This window comes from Salvelinus fontinalis, chromosome 4 (genome assembly GCF_029448725.1).
Source record: "Salvelinus fontinalis isolate EN_2023a chromosome 4, ASM2944872v1, whole genome shotgun sequence".
Classification (NCBI taxonomy): Eukaryota; Metazoa; Chordata; class Actinopteri; order Salmoniformes; family Salmonidae; genus Salvelinus; species Salvelinus fontinalis.
In genome coordinates this window covers 26,002,568-26,019,581 of record NC_074668.1, presented here as the reverse complement: position 1 = coordinate 26,019,581, position 17,014 = coordinate 26,002,568, and the positions used below count along the sequence as shown (strand labels likewise).

The 17,014-nt window shown below is 49.8% G+C and overlaps 1 protein-coding gene across 11 annotated transcripts in view; it reads left to right on the top strand.

The window, feature by feature from the left end:
* Positions 1-17,014, top strand: part of LOC129853433 (unconventional myosin-Va-like) — a 107,236-nt gene that overhangs the window by 13,298 nt on the left and 76,924 nt on the right. Inside the window, exon 1 of one of the 11 annotated variants that reach the window (XM_055919475.1) lies at positions 4,585-4,696. The exons of the other annotated variants lie outside the window; for them this stretch is intronic. Within the exon in view, the coding sequence (XP_055775450.1) occupies positions 4,658-4,696 (39 nt within the window). The 5' untranslated portion in view covers positions 4,585-4,657. Of the gene's footprint in view, positions 1-4,584; positions 4,697-17,014 lie in introns of those variants that run through there. 11 annotated transcript variants of the gene reach the window in all.

Sequence of the window (17,014 nt, the reverse complement as noted above, 5' to 3'; positions counted from 1 at the left end):
GGACGTGCGAATTCACTAGCGTCATGCTTTCTCCCTCCATGTAAAGACATCTGACTGCAACTAACCACAGCACTCATACACTGTACCGGCAGGCGGGACAGACAGCAGACTGCGTTACCTTGTCATCATTCGCTTTGAGACTGACAGGCACATCAGGCTAGCAAATGGAAACTTTTAAATGAAAAGTAGCCTAGTTAATATGAAGTGCAAAAAGTAGCCGACAGAAAATGAGTGTAATCGGCTGATTAGCCGACTGCTGGCGCGAATGGAAAACACTGCGCGCACACACAGAGAGGGTGGTATTGTAAACTAGGTTTGTCTCCTGTCTGCTCCGGCCGTGTGAGGGTCAGAGGACCCAATATTCTAGAGAGGAGAAAGAAGGCAGGTAAAGGTACAATGAAGAAACGCATAGCTCAGTAATTGGGACATGTAGGGATCAAATCCACAACCCAGCTGTTGCCAGCACCAATAACTATAATTCTGCTGTTGCTAGTACCAATAACTATAATTCTGCTGTTGCCAGTACCAATAACTATAATTCTGCTGTTGCCAGCACCAATAACTATAATTCTGCTGTTGCTAGTACCAATAACTATAATTCTGCTGTTGCCAGCACCAATAACTATAATTCTGCTGTTGCCGGTACCAATAACTATAATTCTGCTGTTGCTAGTACCAATAACTATAATTCTGCTGTTGCCAGTACCAATAACTATAATTCTGCTGTTGCCAGCACCAATAACTATAATTCTGCTGTTGCTAGTACCAATAACTATAATTCTGCTGTTGCCAGTACCAATAACTATAATTCTGCTGTTGCCAGCACCAATAACTATAGTTCTGCTGTTGCCAGCACCAATAACTATAATTCTGCTGTTGCCAGTACCAATAACTATAATTCTGCTGTTGCCAGTACCAATAACTATAATTATGCTGTTGCCAGCACCAATAACTATAATTCTGCTGTTGCCAGTACCAATAACTATAATTCTGCTGTTGCCAGTACCAATAACTATAATTCTGCTGTAGCCAGTACCAATAACTATAATTCTGCTGTTGCCAGCACCAATAACTATAATTCTGCTGTTGCCAGTACCAATAACTATAATTCTGCTGTTGCCAGTACCAATAACTATAATTCTGCTGTTGCCAGCACCAATAACTATAATTCTGCTGTTGCCAGCACCAATAACTATAATTCTGCTGTTGCCAGCACCAATAACTATAATTCTGCTGTTGCCAGCACCAATAACTATAATTCTGCTGTTGCCAGTACCAATAACTATAATTCTGCTGTTGCCAGTACCAATAACTATAATTCTACTGTTACCAGTACCAATAACTATAATTCTGCTGTTGCCAGTACCAATAACTATAATTCTGCTGTTGCCAGTACCAATAACTATAATTCTGCTGTTGCCAGCACCAATAACTATAATTCTGCTGTTGCCAGCACCAATAACTAAAATTCTGTTGTTGCCGGCACCAATAACTATAATTCTGTTGTTGCCGGCACCAATAACTATAATTCTGTTGTTGCCGGCACCAATAACTATAATTCTGCTGTTGCCGGCACCAATAACTATAATTCTGCTGTTGCCGGCACCAATAACTATAATTCTGCTGTTGCCGGCACCAATAACTATAATTCTGCTGTTGCCGGTACCAATAACTATAATTCTGCTGTTGCCGGTACCAATAACTATAATTCTGCTGTTGCCGGCACCAATAACTATAATTCTGCTGTTGCCAGTACCAATAACTATAATTCTACTGTTGCCAGTACCAATAACTATAATTCTGCTGTTGCCAGTACCAATAACTATAATTCTGCTGTTGCCGGCACCAATAACTATAATTCTGCTGTTGCCGGCACCAATAACTATAATTCTGCTGTTGCCGGCACCAATAACTATAATTCTGCTGTTGCCGGCACCAATAACTATAATTCTGCTGTTGCCGGCACCAATAACTATAATTCTGCTGTTGCCGGCACCAATAACTATAATTCTGCTGTTGCCGGCACCAATAACTATAATTCTGCTGTTGCCGGCACCAATAACTATAATTCTGCTGTTGCCGGCACCAATAACTATAATTCTGCTGTTGCCGGCACCAATAACTATAATTCTGCTGTTGCCGGCACCAATAACTATAATTCTGCTGTTGCCGGCACCAATAACTATAATTCTGCTGTTGCCGGCACCAATAACTATAATTCTGCTGTTGCCGGCACCAATAACTATAATTATGCTGTTGCCGGCACCAATAACTATAATTCTGCTGTTGCCGGTACCAATAACTATAATTCTGCTGTTGCCGGCACCAATAACTATAATTCTGCTGTTGCCGGCACCAATAACTATAATTCTGCTGTTGCCGGTACCAATAACTATAATTCTGTTGTTGCCGGCACCAATAACTATAATTCTGCTGTTGCCGGCACCAATAACTATAATTCTGCTGTTGCCGGCACCAATAACTATAATTCTGCTGTTGCCAGTACCAATAACTATAATTCTGCTGTTGCTAGCACCAATAACTATAATTCTGCTGTTGCTAGTACCAATAACTATAATTCTGCTGTTGCCAGTACCAATAACTATAATTCTGCTGTTGCCAGTACCAATAACTATAATTCTGCTGTTGCCAGCACCAATAACTATAATTCTGCTGTTGCCAGCACCAATAACTATAATTCTGCTGTTGCCAGCACCAATAACTATAATTCTGCTGTTGCCAGCACCAATAACTATAATTCTGCTGTTGCCAGCACCAATAACTATAATTCTGCTGTTGCCAGCACCAATAACTATAATTCTGCTGTTGCCAGCACCAATAACTATAATTCTGCTGTTGCCAGTACCAATAACTATAATTCTGCTGTTGCCAGCACCAATAACTATAATTCTGCTGTTGCCAGCACCAATAACTATAATTCTGCTGTTGCCAGCACCAATAACTATAATTCTGCTGTTGCCAGCACCAATAACTATAATTCTGCTGTTGCCAGCACCAATAACTATAATTCTGCTGTTGCCAGCACCAATAACTATAATTCTGCTGTTGCCAGCGCCAATAACTATAATTCTGCTGTTGCCAGCACCAATAACTATAATTCTGCTGTTGCCAGCACCAATAACTATAATTCTGCTGTTGCCAGCACCAATAACTATAATTCTGCTGTTGTCAGCACCAATAACTATAATTCTGCTGTTGCCAGTACCAAACCCACAACTCAAAGGGTTAAGTTTAGGTCTAGCTTACAGCGTGACTTTACTCTGTTCGAATGAATGTCAGCTCATTCTTTCTCATTATAGAAAAATGTCTTGTCATTTTAATGCTGTCAAAATGACGTGTCTGCTGTCACAGGTTAGTGAACAGAGTGTATCTAATCAGTCAGGTCTAGCCTAAAGGGCATTAGGGAGAGCACAGTCATTTAGTAGCTCAGAGAAGAATACAGCATCTCTCGGCTCAAAGCTAAACACACTTTCCTCATGCTACTGATCAGGTCAGCTAGTAAGACAAACTGCTGGACCATTTCATAATTGTGTGTCTGTGTTTTCCTCGGACGCTGATACGGGACATGTGCATTAGATTACCACAGTAACTCTGTTATGGTAATTGAGCGGAGAAGTCGTGTCCACAGTGCTATCTACATGACATCCTGCTGCTCCACACACACACACACACACACACACACACACACACACACACACACACACACACACACACACACACACACACACACACACACACACACACAGACACAGACACAGACACAAATACACACAGACACAAATACACACAGACAGGTAAACACGCCTTGTTCTGTAGTGTGTGTGTGTAACTTTCTGGGCACAGTGTTTGGAGCAGTAGTAAGGGGCCAAAGGCTTAGTAAGGGGCCAAAGGCTTAGTAAGGGGCCAAAGGCTTAGTAAGGGGCCAAAGGCTTAGGTAGTTTTGTGGTTGAGGAGACTCTTATAGCTTTAGTTAGCTTGAGTGTGTTTGCTCCTGTGTGTGTGTGTGAGAGAGAGGGGGAGTGTGTGTGTGTAGAGCTGGGCTTTATGGACCAAAATCCATATCATGATAAATTGACTAAATTATCAACAGAACGATAAGTTTATAACATTATGTGCACCACAGTTATTAAAAAAAATATTTCCCTTAACTACTATTAGCAAATGTATTTAATTTCAAACTTCACACTTCTCTAGTAGGGTGCTATAGGTTATTTATCATAATGAACAATATCAGCCAAATGTCCAGGAGAAATGGTTGGTTTAGTCGGTGTGGATCATTTTTGGTTCTTCGTCCCAGCTCGTGTGTGTGTTTGAGCGAGTTTTTGTCTGCCTCCGTTCTCATGTGACTGAGGGGTGGTAGTCTGGGCTGGGAGGGCGGGAGCTGGGCTGTTTGACTGAAATCTGGGTCGTCCAATGATAGGGTTGGACCAGAGAAAAGTAGAAGGCAGAGGGAGAGAGACAGAGTCCTGATCGCTGTCAGACACAATGGGAATATTTCATCTGTCCCAAACACTATAACCATCACTCTAATCGATTCACCTCCCTCCGCTGGCCAGGTGTGTGTGTGTGGGGCCGGGAGGTGAAGAGGAGGGGGCAAAGTTTAAGATAAGGCTCTGGGATCTGCTGAGGCGTGAAGATGAACGAGAATCAGGAGTTGGATTATATGTTTGTCAAAGTAAGTTCACTTCCTTTCACTTGGCTTGGCTTTGGTTGTTTTATTTCTCTATTGTGTTGTAGTAGAACGTTTCAGGCCTGTGTGTGAGAGCGTGGCCTGTCCAGTAGCTGTGTGAGTTGGAGACTACATGGAGGTCAGACACACCCTGGTCTGCACTGATCTGGTGTCCTAACTAGTGTCCTAACTCCCCTGTCTCTCCTGTATCAGGAAGGGTTGTTTGTCTGTTGAAGGCTGCATCCTAAATGGAACCCTGTATGGCACCCAAAGGGCTCTGGTCAAGAGTAGTGTACTTTATAAGGAATAGGGTGCCATTTGGGATGCTCCCACCGTGAGTGTTCCAGTAGACCTTGGTACTTCAGCCAACACAGGAACAACAGAGGGCTGCCCAACAAGACTGTTACACACAGTTAGGAGCACTATCTAGATTATCATACCTACATACCTTCCTTCTGTCATACCCCGTTATACGCTATTATACGATGGGAATTCTCTACTGTACTGTCGTAGTCAGGGCTACTGTACTGTTGTAGTCAGGGCTACTGTACTGTTGTAGTCAGGGCTACTGTACTGTTGTAGTCAGGGCTACTGTACTGTTGTAGTCAGGGCTACTGTACTGTTGTAGTCAGGGCTACTGTACTGTTGTAGTCAGGGCTACTGTGCTGTTGTAGTCAGGGCTACTGTGCTGTCGTAGTCAGGGCTACTGTACTGTTGTAGTCAGGGCTACTGTACTGTCGTAGTCAGGGCTACTGTAGCTGTTGTAGTCAGGGCTACTGTACTGTTGTAGTCAGGGCTACTGTGCTGTTGTAGTCAGGGCTACTGTACTGTTGTAGTCAGGGCTACTGTAGCTGTTGTAGTCAGGGCTACTGTACTGTCGTAGTCAGGGCTACTGTAGCTGTCGTAGTCAGGGCTACTGTGCTGTCGTAGTCAGGGCTACTGTGACTGTGTAGTCAGGGCTACTGTGGGGTCAGGGCCTGTGTGGTAGTCAGGGCTACTGTACTGTTGTAGTCAGGGCTACTGTACTGTTGTAGTCAGGGCTACTGTGCTGTTGTAGTCAGGGCTACGGTGCGGTCAGGGCCGCTGTTGTAGTCAGGGCTACTGTGCTGTTGTAGTCAGGGCTACTGTACTGTTGTAGTCAGGGCTACTGTGCTGTCGTAGTCAGGGCTACTGTGCTGTCGTAGTCAGGGCTACTGTACTATCATACTGTACTCCTGTTTGCTAAATGTCTGCATGGTAACTAATGGGATTAGACAGAAGTTACTGTAAGACACTACACTGTTGGTATGGAGAGGAGAGAGGCCGGGGGGATGGAGAGTGGAAGGGGGGATGGAGAGAGGAAGGGGGGATGGAGAGAGGAAGGGGGGATGGAGAGTGGCCGGGGGGATGGAGAGAGGAAGGGGGGATGGAGAGTGGAAGGGGGGATGGAGAGTGGCCGGGGGGATGGAGAGTGGCCGGGGGGATGGAGAGTGGAAGGGGGGATGGAGAGAGGCCGGTGGGGTGGAGAGGCCGGTGGGGTGGAGAGGCCGGTGGGGTGGAGAGGCCGGGGGGATGGAGAGAGGAAGGGGGGATGGAGAGAGGCCGGGGGGGTGGAGAGAGGCCGGGGGGGTGGAGAGAGGCCGGGGGGATGGAGAGAGGCCGGGGGGATGGAGAGAGGCCGGGGGGATGGAGAGAGGCCGGGGGGATGGAGAGAGGCCGGGGGGGTGGAGAGAGGAAGGGGGGATGGAGAGAGGAAGGGGGGATGGAGAGAGGAAGGGGGGATGGAGAGAGGAAGGGGGGATGGAGAGGCCGGGGGGGGTGGAGAGTGGCCGGGGGGGTGGAGAGTGGCCGGGGGGGTGGAGAGTGGCCGGGGGGGTGGAGAGTGGCCGGGGGGTGGAGAGTGGCCGGGGGGGTGGAGAGAGGCCGGGGGGATGGAGAGAGGAAGGGGGGATGGAGAGGAAGGGGGGATGGAGAGGAAGGGGGGATGGAGAGGCCGTGGGGATGGAGAGAGGAAGGGGGGATGGAGAGGCCGGGGGGATGGAGAGAGCGAGGGAGGGGGTAATGAGATGGGGAGGGAAAGAGGGCGAACGAGCGCTCAAGGTAGTGTTTCCCAGGAAGTCAAGGATTTTCATCAACATCGGTTTTCCCCAAGTTTCCTACATCTGCCCCTCTCCTCCTCTTCCTCCTGTATCTCTGATGAGGTGTGTACTGGGGAGCGTTAAACCAAAGATTTTTTAGCAACTCTGTGGTTAAACAGAAAAGCAGCAGTTTCTCACATGAGGCTCTGTCATGTGATGCACCGGGTCATGTGATGAGGGGGCCGCAGTTACCGCGAGATTAGTTCTACTGCTCACACAGTGTTGACTAGACTACACACACACACACACACACACACACACACACACACACACACACACACACACACACACACACACACACACACAGAGAGGGCAGGGCTCTATTCAGGGATGAAGAAATTATAGTTTAATTGAGCAGAAACTGTTTCTGTGGAAGAATGAAGAGATTGAAGAACATTATGAACTGGGTGGTTTGAGCCCTGAATTCTGATTGGCTGACAACTGTGGTATATCAGACCCTATTCCATGTGTATGACAAAACCATTTATTTTTACTGTTCTAATTACGTTGGTAACCAGTTTATAATAACAATAAGGCACCTCGGGGGTTTGTGATATATGGCCAATATACCACGGCTAAGGGCTGTGTCCTGGCACTCTGCGTTGTGTCGTGCTTAAAAACAGTCCTGAGCCGTGGTATATTGGCCATATACCACAACTCCTCGGGCCATATAGCTTAATTATAATTGGGTTGGCTCAAAGCGCCATTGATGCTCTCCATTTTAGCAGAGAGAGGCCTGGCCAGGGTGTGTAGGCTGTATTTACTGCTGCTCTACAGCCCTTCAGTGTTTCATCCTCCCCCTCAGCAGCAGTGAAGACACCAGGCCTGCAGGGTGAGGGCCGGCTGCAGTTCAACTCTCCTCATCCTCTCCTCCATCTGCAGTCACAGTCAGTGATCTGTAATGCTGAGTTGTGAAAGCTACATGGTGGATGTCTGGCCTGTCCTGCTTTGTCAGTTCAGGAGAAATGAAGGACAGAGGAAGAGTGAACAAGAGGGGAGAAGGAGAGGAGGTGAACGAGAGGGAGAGATCTGACTGATGAAGTGAAAGTTCAGACTTAGAGGGTTAATCTGCTTCTAATAATCCTGTTGGCTGTGAACAAATGTATTAACACTTCTGCTGTTACTTCCCCCCCTCCTGCCCTCCCCCTGTCCTCTCTTTCCCCCCTCCTGTCCTCTCTTTCCCCCCTCCCGTCCTCTCTTTCCCCCCTCCTGTCCTCACTTTCCCCCCTCCTGTCCTCACTTTCCCCCCTCCTGTCCTCACTTTCCCCCCTCCTGTCCTCACTTTCCCCCCCTCCTGTCCTCACTTTCCCCCCTCCTGTCCTCACTTTCCCCCCTCCTGTCCTCACTTTCCCCCCTCCTGTCCTCACTTTCCCCCCTCCTGTCCTCACTTTCCCCCCTCCTGTCCTCTCTTTCCCCCCTCCTGTCCTCTCTTTCCCCCCTCCTGTCCTGCTCTTTCCCCCCTCCTGTCCTCTCTTCCCCCCTCCTGTCCTCTCTTTCCCCCCTCCTGTCCTCTCTTTCCCCCCTCCTGTCCTCCTTTTCCCCCCTCCTGTCCTCTCTTTACCCCCTCCTGTACTCTCTTTCCCCCCCTGTCCCCCCCCCCTGTCCTCTCTACCCCCCTCCTGTCCTCTCTTTCCCCCCTCCTGTCCTCTCTTCCCCCCTCCTGTCCTCTCTTCCCCCCTCCTGTCCTCTCTTTACCCCCTCCTGTCCTCTCTTTCCCCCCTCCTGTCCTCTCTTCCCCCCTCCTGTCCTCTCTTCCCCCCTCCTGTCCTCTCTTCCCCCCTCCTGTCCTCTCTTCCCCCCTCCTGTCCTCTCTTCCCCCCTCCTGTCCTCTCTTCCCCCCTCCTGTCCTCTCTTCCCCCCTCCTGTCCTCTCTTCCCCCCTCCTGTCCTCTCTTTACCCCCTCCTGTCCTCTCTTTCCCCCCCTGTCCTCCCCCCCCCTGTCCTCTCTTTCCCCCCTCCTGTCCTCTCTTCCCCCCTCCTGTCCTCTCTTTCCCCCCTCCTGTCCTCTCATTCCCCCCTCCTGTCCTCTCTTCCCCCCTCCTGTCCTCTCTTTACCCCCTCCTGTCCTCTCTTTACCCCCTCCTGTCCTCTCTTTTCCCCCTCCTGTCCTCTCTTCCCCCCCTCCTGTCCTCTCTTCCCCCCTCCTGTCCTCTCTTCCCCCCTCCTGTCCTCTCTTTCCCCCCTCCTGTCCTCTCTTTCCCCCCTCCTGTCCTCTCATTCCCCCCTCCTGTCCTCTCTTCCCCCCTCCTGTCCTCTCTTTACCCCCTCCTGTCCTCTCTTTCCCCCCTCCTGTCCTCTCTTTCCCCCCTCCTGTCCTCTCTTTCCCCCCTCCTGTCCTCTCTTCCCCCCTCCTGTCCTCTCTTCCCCCCCTCCTGTCCTCTCTTTACCCCCTCCTGTCCTCTCATTCCCCCCTCCTGTCCTCTCTTTACCCCCTCCTGTCCTCTCTTTACCCCCTCCTGTCCTCTCTTTCCCCCCCTCCTTTCCTCTCATTCCCCCCTCCTGTCCTCTCTTTCCCCCCTCCTGTCCTCTCTTCCCCCCCTCCTGTCCTCTCATTCCCCCCTCCTGTCCTCTCTTTACCCCCTCCTGTCCTCTCTTTACCCCCTCCTGTCCTCTCTTTCCCCCCTCCTGTCCTCTCTTCCCCCCTCCTGTCCTCTCTTCCCCCCTCCTGTCCTCTCTTCCCCCTCCTGTCCTCTCTTTCCCCTCTTGTCCTCTTTCCCCCCTCCTGCCCCCCCCCGTCCTCTCTTTCCCCCCTCCTCTCTTCCCCTCCTGCCCCCCCCGTCCTCTCCTCTTACCCCCTCCTGTCCTCTCTTTACCCCCTCCTGTCCTCTCTTTACCCCCTCCTGTCCTCTCTTTCCCCCCTCCTGTCCTCTCTTTCCCCCCCTCCTGTCCTCTCTTTCCCCCCCTCCTGTCCTCTCTTTCCCCCCCTCCTGTCCTCTCTTTCCCCCCCTCCTGTCCTCTCTTTCCCCCCGTCCTGTCCTCTCTTTACCCCCTCCTGTCCTCTCTTCTCTCCCCCTCCTGTCCTCTCTGTCCCCCCCTCCTGTCCTCTCTTCCCCCCTGCCTGTCCTCTCTTCCCACCTGCGTGTCCTCTCCTTCCCGCCTGGGCCTGTCCTCTCTCTCCCCGCCTCCTGTCCTCTCTTGCCGCCCCTCCTGTCCTCTCTTACCCCTCTTGTCTGGTCTTTCCCCCGCTCCTGCCCCCCGCCCCCCGTCCGTGCTCTTTCCCCGCCTCCTCTCTTCCCCCTCCTGCCCCCCCCGGTTCCTCTCCTGTGTGTGTGTGTGTGTGTGTGTGTGTGTGTGTGTGTGTGTGTGTGTGTGTGTGTGTGTGTGTGTGTGTGTGTGTGTGTGTGTGTGTGTGTGTGTGTGTGTGTGTGTGTGTGTGTGTGTGTGTGTGTGAGAGAGAGAGTGGAGGTGTAGTTCTCTGTGTAAGGATTAGATTAGAGGTAAATCCAGAGTTAATCCAGTGTTGATCTTTAGTCTCTTAGTCAGTCCTGGATTAATGGGCCGACCTGAGTCGCTACTGGCCTTTCCCTGCTACCAACACGTATACACTACTCTAATAGAACTAACCACTGCGGTGGGAGTTAGCCTATAGGTTAGACCTATAGGTTCAACTCCCAGCTCAGAAGGTTGCTGGTTGCTCTGGGCCCCTGAGGAAAGCACTGAAGTACTAAACCTCTCCAGGAGTAGGCCTGCAGTGTGGAACGGTTTGTCAGGGTCATATAGAACGCTTGCCTCAGGGATATGTTAGCTCTACAGTAGCCCACTGAGCTAAAGCCTCAAGCAAGGTTACATCACACTCTGCTGCTTGCTGCGGACCCCTCTGTCCTCTCACTTACATCTCTGCAGCTCCTCCTCTCCCACTCTGATCAGCTGCTCCAGGTCATAAGCCAGGCAAGCAGAGGGTGTGTGACGAGAAACGCCTTCACTCTGAGTCATGAGGGCTGATGTCACAAGGGGGATAATCTCCCCTTCTCTTCCTTATCCCTCTCCTCCCCTGTATAGTTGACCAGTCTAGCTGACCCCCACTAGCACCATGTGGCAGACAGGGTCCCTCTGACTCCTCTCTGTCTGTGTCTGTGTGTGCTTGGGGTAGAGTTGTACCCTTCATCTGTCCTTTACTGTAACCCTGGGGATCTGTCTATAAATATGACTCAACCCCCCCCCCTCTCTCCTCACAATGTGGACTAGGAAATGGTTTACACGCTTCATTGCTGCAGAAAGTGTGTGTGTGAATAGGAGGATCAGGAAGTGTGCTCAGCGCTGTATGGTGGTGTCACAGTGGGCGTCATGCTACTCAGTGAGGTGTGTGTGTGTGTGAGGCTATTTTTACCTCCACCCTCCCATCTCTTTCTCACTCTCTCCATCTCTCTCACTCATTCTCTCACTCCCTCACTCCTCCTTTCCATTGCTAGGAGCTGGGCTGTGAACCGCTCTCCTCCAGGGAGGAACATGAGAGAGAGACAGAATAGCCTCAGTAACCCTGCTTTAGGATGACTGGTTCTGTGTTCTGTCGAGTTAGCACTTTTCTCTGCTGACCTCTATACACACACACACACACACACACACACACACACACACACACACACACACACTCTCTGCTCTGACCTTTCAGTGTTAAACACTGGTGTGAAAGATTCATTTAAATTGGTTGTGGAGCATCACAAGAATACCTTATCCATTACATAGTGCTGAACCATGATGACGACGACGACGTAGGTCTGAATATGTACAAAACCTACTAGGATGGTGATTATTGTCTGTCTGTGTGAGTCTGTGGCTATGAGCTAGATCATTAGACTTTTCCACAGAATGTTCCTGGAAGGTTGGCTGAGGGTTGCTGGAAGGTTAGGGGGAGTCATGAGGATATGAGCGCATCCGATTCGAGTGCCAACAGTTAGTGCCAACACACTCGCTCACACACACACACACACACACACACACACACACACACACACACACACACACTGAAGCTTGGTTTCAGTCTTCATGTAAATCCTTCCTACCAATGAGATTGTGTGTGCCTCTGAAAGGTCTGTGTATACAGGTCTGCTGGTGGTAATAATGGACCAAGATAAACCAGGATAAGCTTCGTGTAGCGCTGATCATCATTGAGCTGCTTAGTGAGATGTAAAGATTACTGATTGGCCATCTGATAGGCCATCTGTTTGACCTTTCTAATGGCAGCTGTTAAAGCTGGGATCTACCAGTCAGCTCTCCTCTGGTGACTGGAATGTGTCTCCACCAATGTCGTGTGTGTTACGGATGTGGTTCTGTAAACTTCACTCTTGTGAGCCTGAGGCCTGAAGACTTCTGTTAGCTGCCCGTGCTATAACCTGACGACTTAGCTTCCTGAGCTAATGCCATGGCTTTAGCTCAGCGGACTAGCTTAGTCTAGTGGAAGGCTGAAGACCCGGGATCAACCCCAGTCAGTAACACAGTGTGTCTGTGTTTTTGATGTCTTTGATCAGCTGACAGGCTCTTTCCACAGGGCAGGGTTGGGATCTGAAAACATTCCTGCCATGCTGTGATTGGTCACAGAATCATGTGGACTGGGTTTGGGACGTTATGAATGTGCAGCAGTATTGATCATGTTAGATGGTGAAATGATATCCAACCAACCATGGAGATACAACAGCCTCACTGTACTGATCTGATACACCAGCAGGTTCTCTCTGCAGTAGACATTGAGCCTGGGGACAGTACTGATCTGATACACCAACAGATTCTCTCTGCAGTAGACATTGAGCCTGGGGACTGTACTGATCTGATACACCAGCAGGTTCTCTCTGCAGTAGACATTGAGCCTGGGGACAGTACTGTACTGATCTGATACACCAACAGGTTCTCTCTGCAGTAGACATTGAGCCTGGGAGCTGTACTGATCTGATACACCAGCAGGTTCTCTCTGCAGTAGACATTGAGCCTGGGGACAGTACTGATCTGATACACCAACAGGTTCTCTCTGCAGTAGACATTGAGCCTGGGGACTGTACTGATCTGATACACCAGCAGGTTCTCTCTGCAGTAGACATTGAGCCTGGGGACAGTACTGATCTGATACACCAGCAGGTTCTCTCTGCAGTAGACATTGAGCCTGGGGACAGTACTGTACTGATCTGATACACCAACAGGTTCTCTCTGCAGTAGACATTGAGCCTGGGGACTGTACTGATCTGATACACCAGCAGGTTCTCTCTGCAGTAGACATTGAGCCTGGGGACTATACTGATCTGATACACCAGCAGGTTCTCTCTGCAGTAGACATTGAGCCTGGGGACTGTACTGATCTGATACACCAGCAGGTTCTCTCTGCAGTAGACATTGAGCCTGGGGACAGTACTGATCTGATACACCAACAGGTTCTCTCTGCAGTAGACATTGAGCCTGGGGACAGTACTGATCTGATACACCAGCAGGTTCTCTCTGCAGTAGACATTGAGCCTGGGGACAGTACTGTACTGATCTGATACACCAGCAGGTTCTCTCTGCAGTAGACATTGAGCCTGGGGACAGTACTGTACGGATCTGATACACCAGCAGGTTCTCTCTGCAGTAGACATTGAGCCTGGGGACAGTACTGTACTGATCTGATACACCAGCAGGTTCTCTCTGCAGTAGACATTGAGCCTGGGGACAGTACTGATCTGATACACCAGCAGGTTCTCTCTGCAGTAGACATTGAGCCTGGGGACAGTACTGATCTGATACACCAGCAGGTTCTCTCTGCAGTAGACATTGAGCCTGGGGACAGTACTGATCTGATACACCAGCAGGTTCTCTCTGCAGTAGACATTGAGCCTGGGGACAGTACTGATCTGATACACCAGCAGGTTCTCTCTGCAGTAGACATTGAGCCTGGGGACTGTACTGATCTGATACACCAGCAGGTTCTCTCTGCAGTAGACATTGAGCCTGGGGACTGTACTGATCTGATACACCAGCAGGTTCTCTCTGCAGTAGACATTGAGCCTGGGGACAGTACTGATCTGATACACCAACAGATTCTCTCTGCAGTAGACATTGAGCCTGGGGACTGTACTGTACTGATCTGATACACCAACAGGTTCTCTCTGCAGTAGACATTGAGCCTGGGGACTGTACTGTACTGATCTGATACACCAGCAGGTTCTCTCTGCAGTAGACATTGAGCCTGGGGACTGTACTGATCTGATACACCAACAGGTTCTCTCTGCAGTAGACATTGAGCCTGGGGACAGTACTGATCTGATACACCAGCAGGTTCTCTCTGCAGTAGACATTGAGCCTGGGGACTGTACTGATCTGATACACCAGCAGGTTCTCTCTGCAGTAGACATTGAGCCTGGGGACAGTACTGATCTGATACACCAGCAGGTTCTCTCTGCAGTAGACATTGAGCCTGGGGACAGTACTGTACTGATCTGATACACCAACAGGTTCTCTCTGCAGTAGACATTGAGCCTGGGGACTGTACTGATCTGATACACCAGCAGGTTCTCTCTGCAGTAGACATTGAGCCTGGGGACTATACTGATCTGATACACCAGCAGGTTCTCTCTGCAGTAGACATTGAGCCTGGGGACTGTACTGATCTGATACACCAGCAGGTTCTCTCTGCAGTAGACATTGAGCCTGGGGACAGTACTGTACTGATCTGATACACCAGCAGGTTCTCTCTGCAGTAGACATTGAGCCTGGGGACTGTACTGATCTGATACACCAGCAGGTTCTCTCTGCAGTAGACATTGAGCCTGGGGACTGTACTGTACTGATCTGATACACCAGCAGGTTCTCTCTGCAGTAGACATTGAGCCTGGGGACTGTACTGATCTGATACACCAGCAGGTTCTCTCTGCAGTAGACATTGAGCCTGGGGACAGTACTGATCTGATACACCAGCAGGTTCTCTCTGCAGTAGACATTGAGCCTGGGGACAGTACTGATCTGATACACCAGCAGGTTCTCTCTGCAGTAGACATTGAGCCTGGGGACAGTACTGTACTGATCTGATACACCAGCAGGTTCTCTCTGCAGTAGACATTGAGCCTGGGGACAGTACTGTACTGATCTGATACACCAGCAGGTTCTCTCTGCAGTAGACATTGAGCCTGGGGACAGGACTGTACTGATCTGATACACCAACAGGTTCTCTCTGCAGTAGACATTGAGCCTGGGGACTGTACTGATCTGATACACCAGCAGGTTCTCTCTGCAGTAGACATTGAGCCTGGGGACAGTACTGTACTGATCTGATACACCAGCAGGTTCTCTCTGCAGTAGACATTGAGCCTGGGGACAGTACTGTACTGATCTGATACACCAACAGGTTCTCTCTGCAGTAGACATTGAGCCTGGGGACAGTACTGTACTGATCTGATACACCAGCAGGTTCTCTCTGCAGTAGACATTGAGCCTGGGGACTGTACTGATCTGATACACCAGCAGGTTCTCTCTGCAGTAGACATTGAGCCTGGGGACAGTACTGATCTGATACACCAGCAGGTTCTCTCTGCAGTAGACATTGAGCCTGGGGACAGTACTGATCTGATTCACCAGCAGGTTCTCTCTGCAGTAGACATTGAGCGTGGGGACAGTACTGATCTGATACACCAGCAGGTTCTCTCTGCAGTAGACATTGAGCCTGGGGACTGTACTGATCTGATACACCAGCAGGTTCTCTCTGCAGTAGACATTGAGCCTGGGGACAGGACTGATCTGATACACCAGCAGGTTCTCTCTGCAGTAGACATTGAGCCTGGGGACAGTACTGATCTGATACACCAACAGATTCTCTCTGCAGTAGACATTGAGCCTGGGGACTGTACTGTACTGATCTGATACACCAACAGGTTCTCTCTGCAGTAGACATTGAGCCTGGGGACTGTACTGATCTGATACACCAACAGGTTCTCTCTGCAGTAGACATTGAGCCTGGGGACAGTACTGATCTGATACTCCAGCAGGTTCTCTCTGCAGTAGACATTGAGCCTGGGGACTGTACTGATCTGATACACCAACAGGTTCTCTCTGCAGTAGACATTGAGCCTGGGGACAGTACTGATCTGATACACCAGCAGGTTCTCTCTGCAGTAGACATTGAGCCTGGGGACAGTACTGATCTGATACACCAGCAGGTTCTCTCTGCAGTAGACATTGAGCCTGGGGACCGTACTGTACTGATCTGATACACCAACAGGTTCTCTCTGCAGTAGACATTGAGCCTGGGGACAGTACTGATCTGATACACCAGCAGGTTCTCTCTGCAGTAGACATTGAGCCTGGGGACTGTACTGATCTGATACACCAGCAGGTTCTCTCTGCAGTAGACATTGAGCCTGGGGACAGTACTGATCTGATACACCAGCAGGTTCTCTCTGCAGTAGACATTGAGCCTGGGGACAGTACTGATCTGATACACCAGCAGGTTCTCTCTGCAGTAGACATTGAGCCTGGGGACTGTACTGATCTGATACACCAACAGGTTCTCTCTGCAGTAGACATTGAGCCTGGGGACTGTACTGTACTCAATCAATCAATTTTATTTTATATAGCCCTTCGTACATCAGCTAATATCTCGAAGTGCTGTACAGAAACCCAGCCTAAAACCCCAAACAGCTAGTAATGCAGGTGTAGAAGCACGGTGGCTAGGAAAAACTCCCTAGAAAGGCCAAAACCTAGGAAGAAACCTAGAGAGGAACCAGGCTATGAGGGGTGGCCAGTCCTCTTCTGGCTGTGCCGGGTGGAGATTATAACAGAACTATGCCAAGATGTTCAAAAATGTTCATAAGTGACAAGCATGGTCAAATAATAATCATGAATAATTTTCAGTTGGCTTTTCATAGCTGATCATTAAGAGTTGAAAAACAACAGGTCTGGGACAGGTGGCGGTTCCATAACCGCAGGCAGAACAGTTGAAACTGGAATAGCAGCAAGGCCAGGCGGACTGGGGACAGCAAGGACTCACCACGGGCGGCAGTCCCGACGCATGGTCCTAGGGCCCAGGTCCTCCGAGAGAAAGAAAGAGAGAAGGAGAAAATTAGAGAGAGCCAAGATTTTCAAAATGTTCATAAATGACAAGCATGGTCAAATAATAATCAGGAATAAATCTCAGTTGGCTTTTCATAGCCGATCATTAAGAGTTGAAAACAGCAGGTCTGGGACAGGTAGGGGTTCCATAACCGCAGGCAGAACAGTTGAAACTGGAATAGCAGCAAGGCCGGGCGGACTGGGG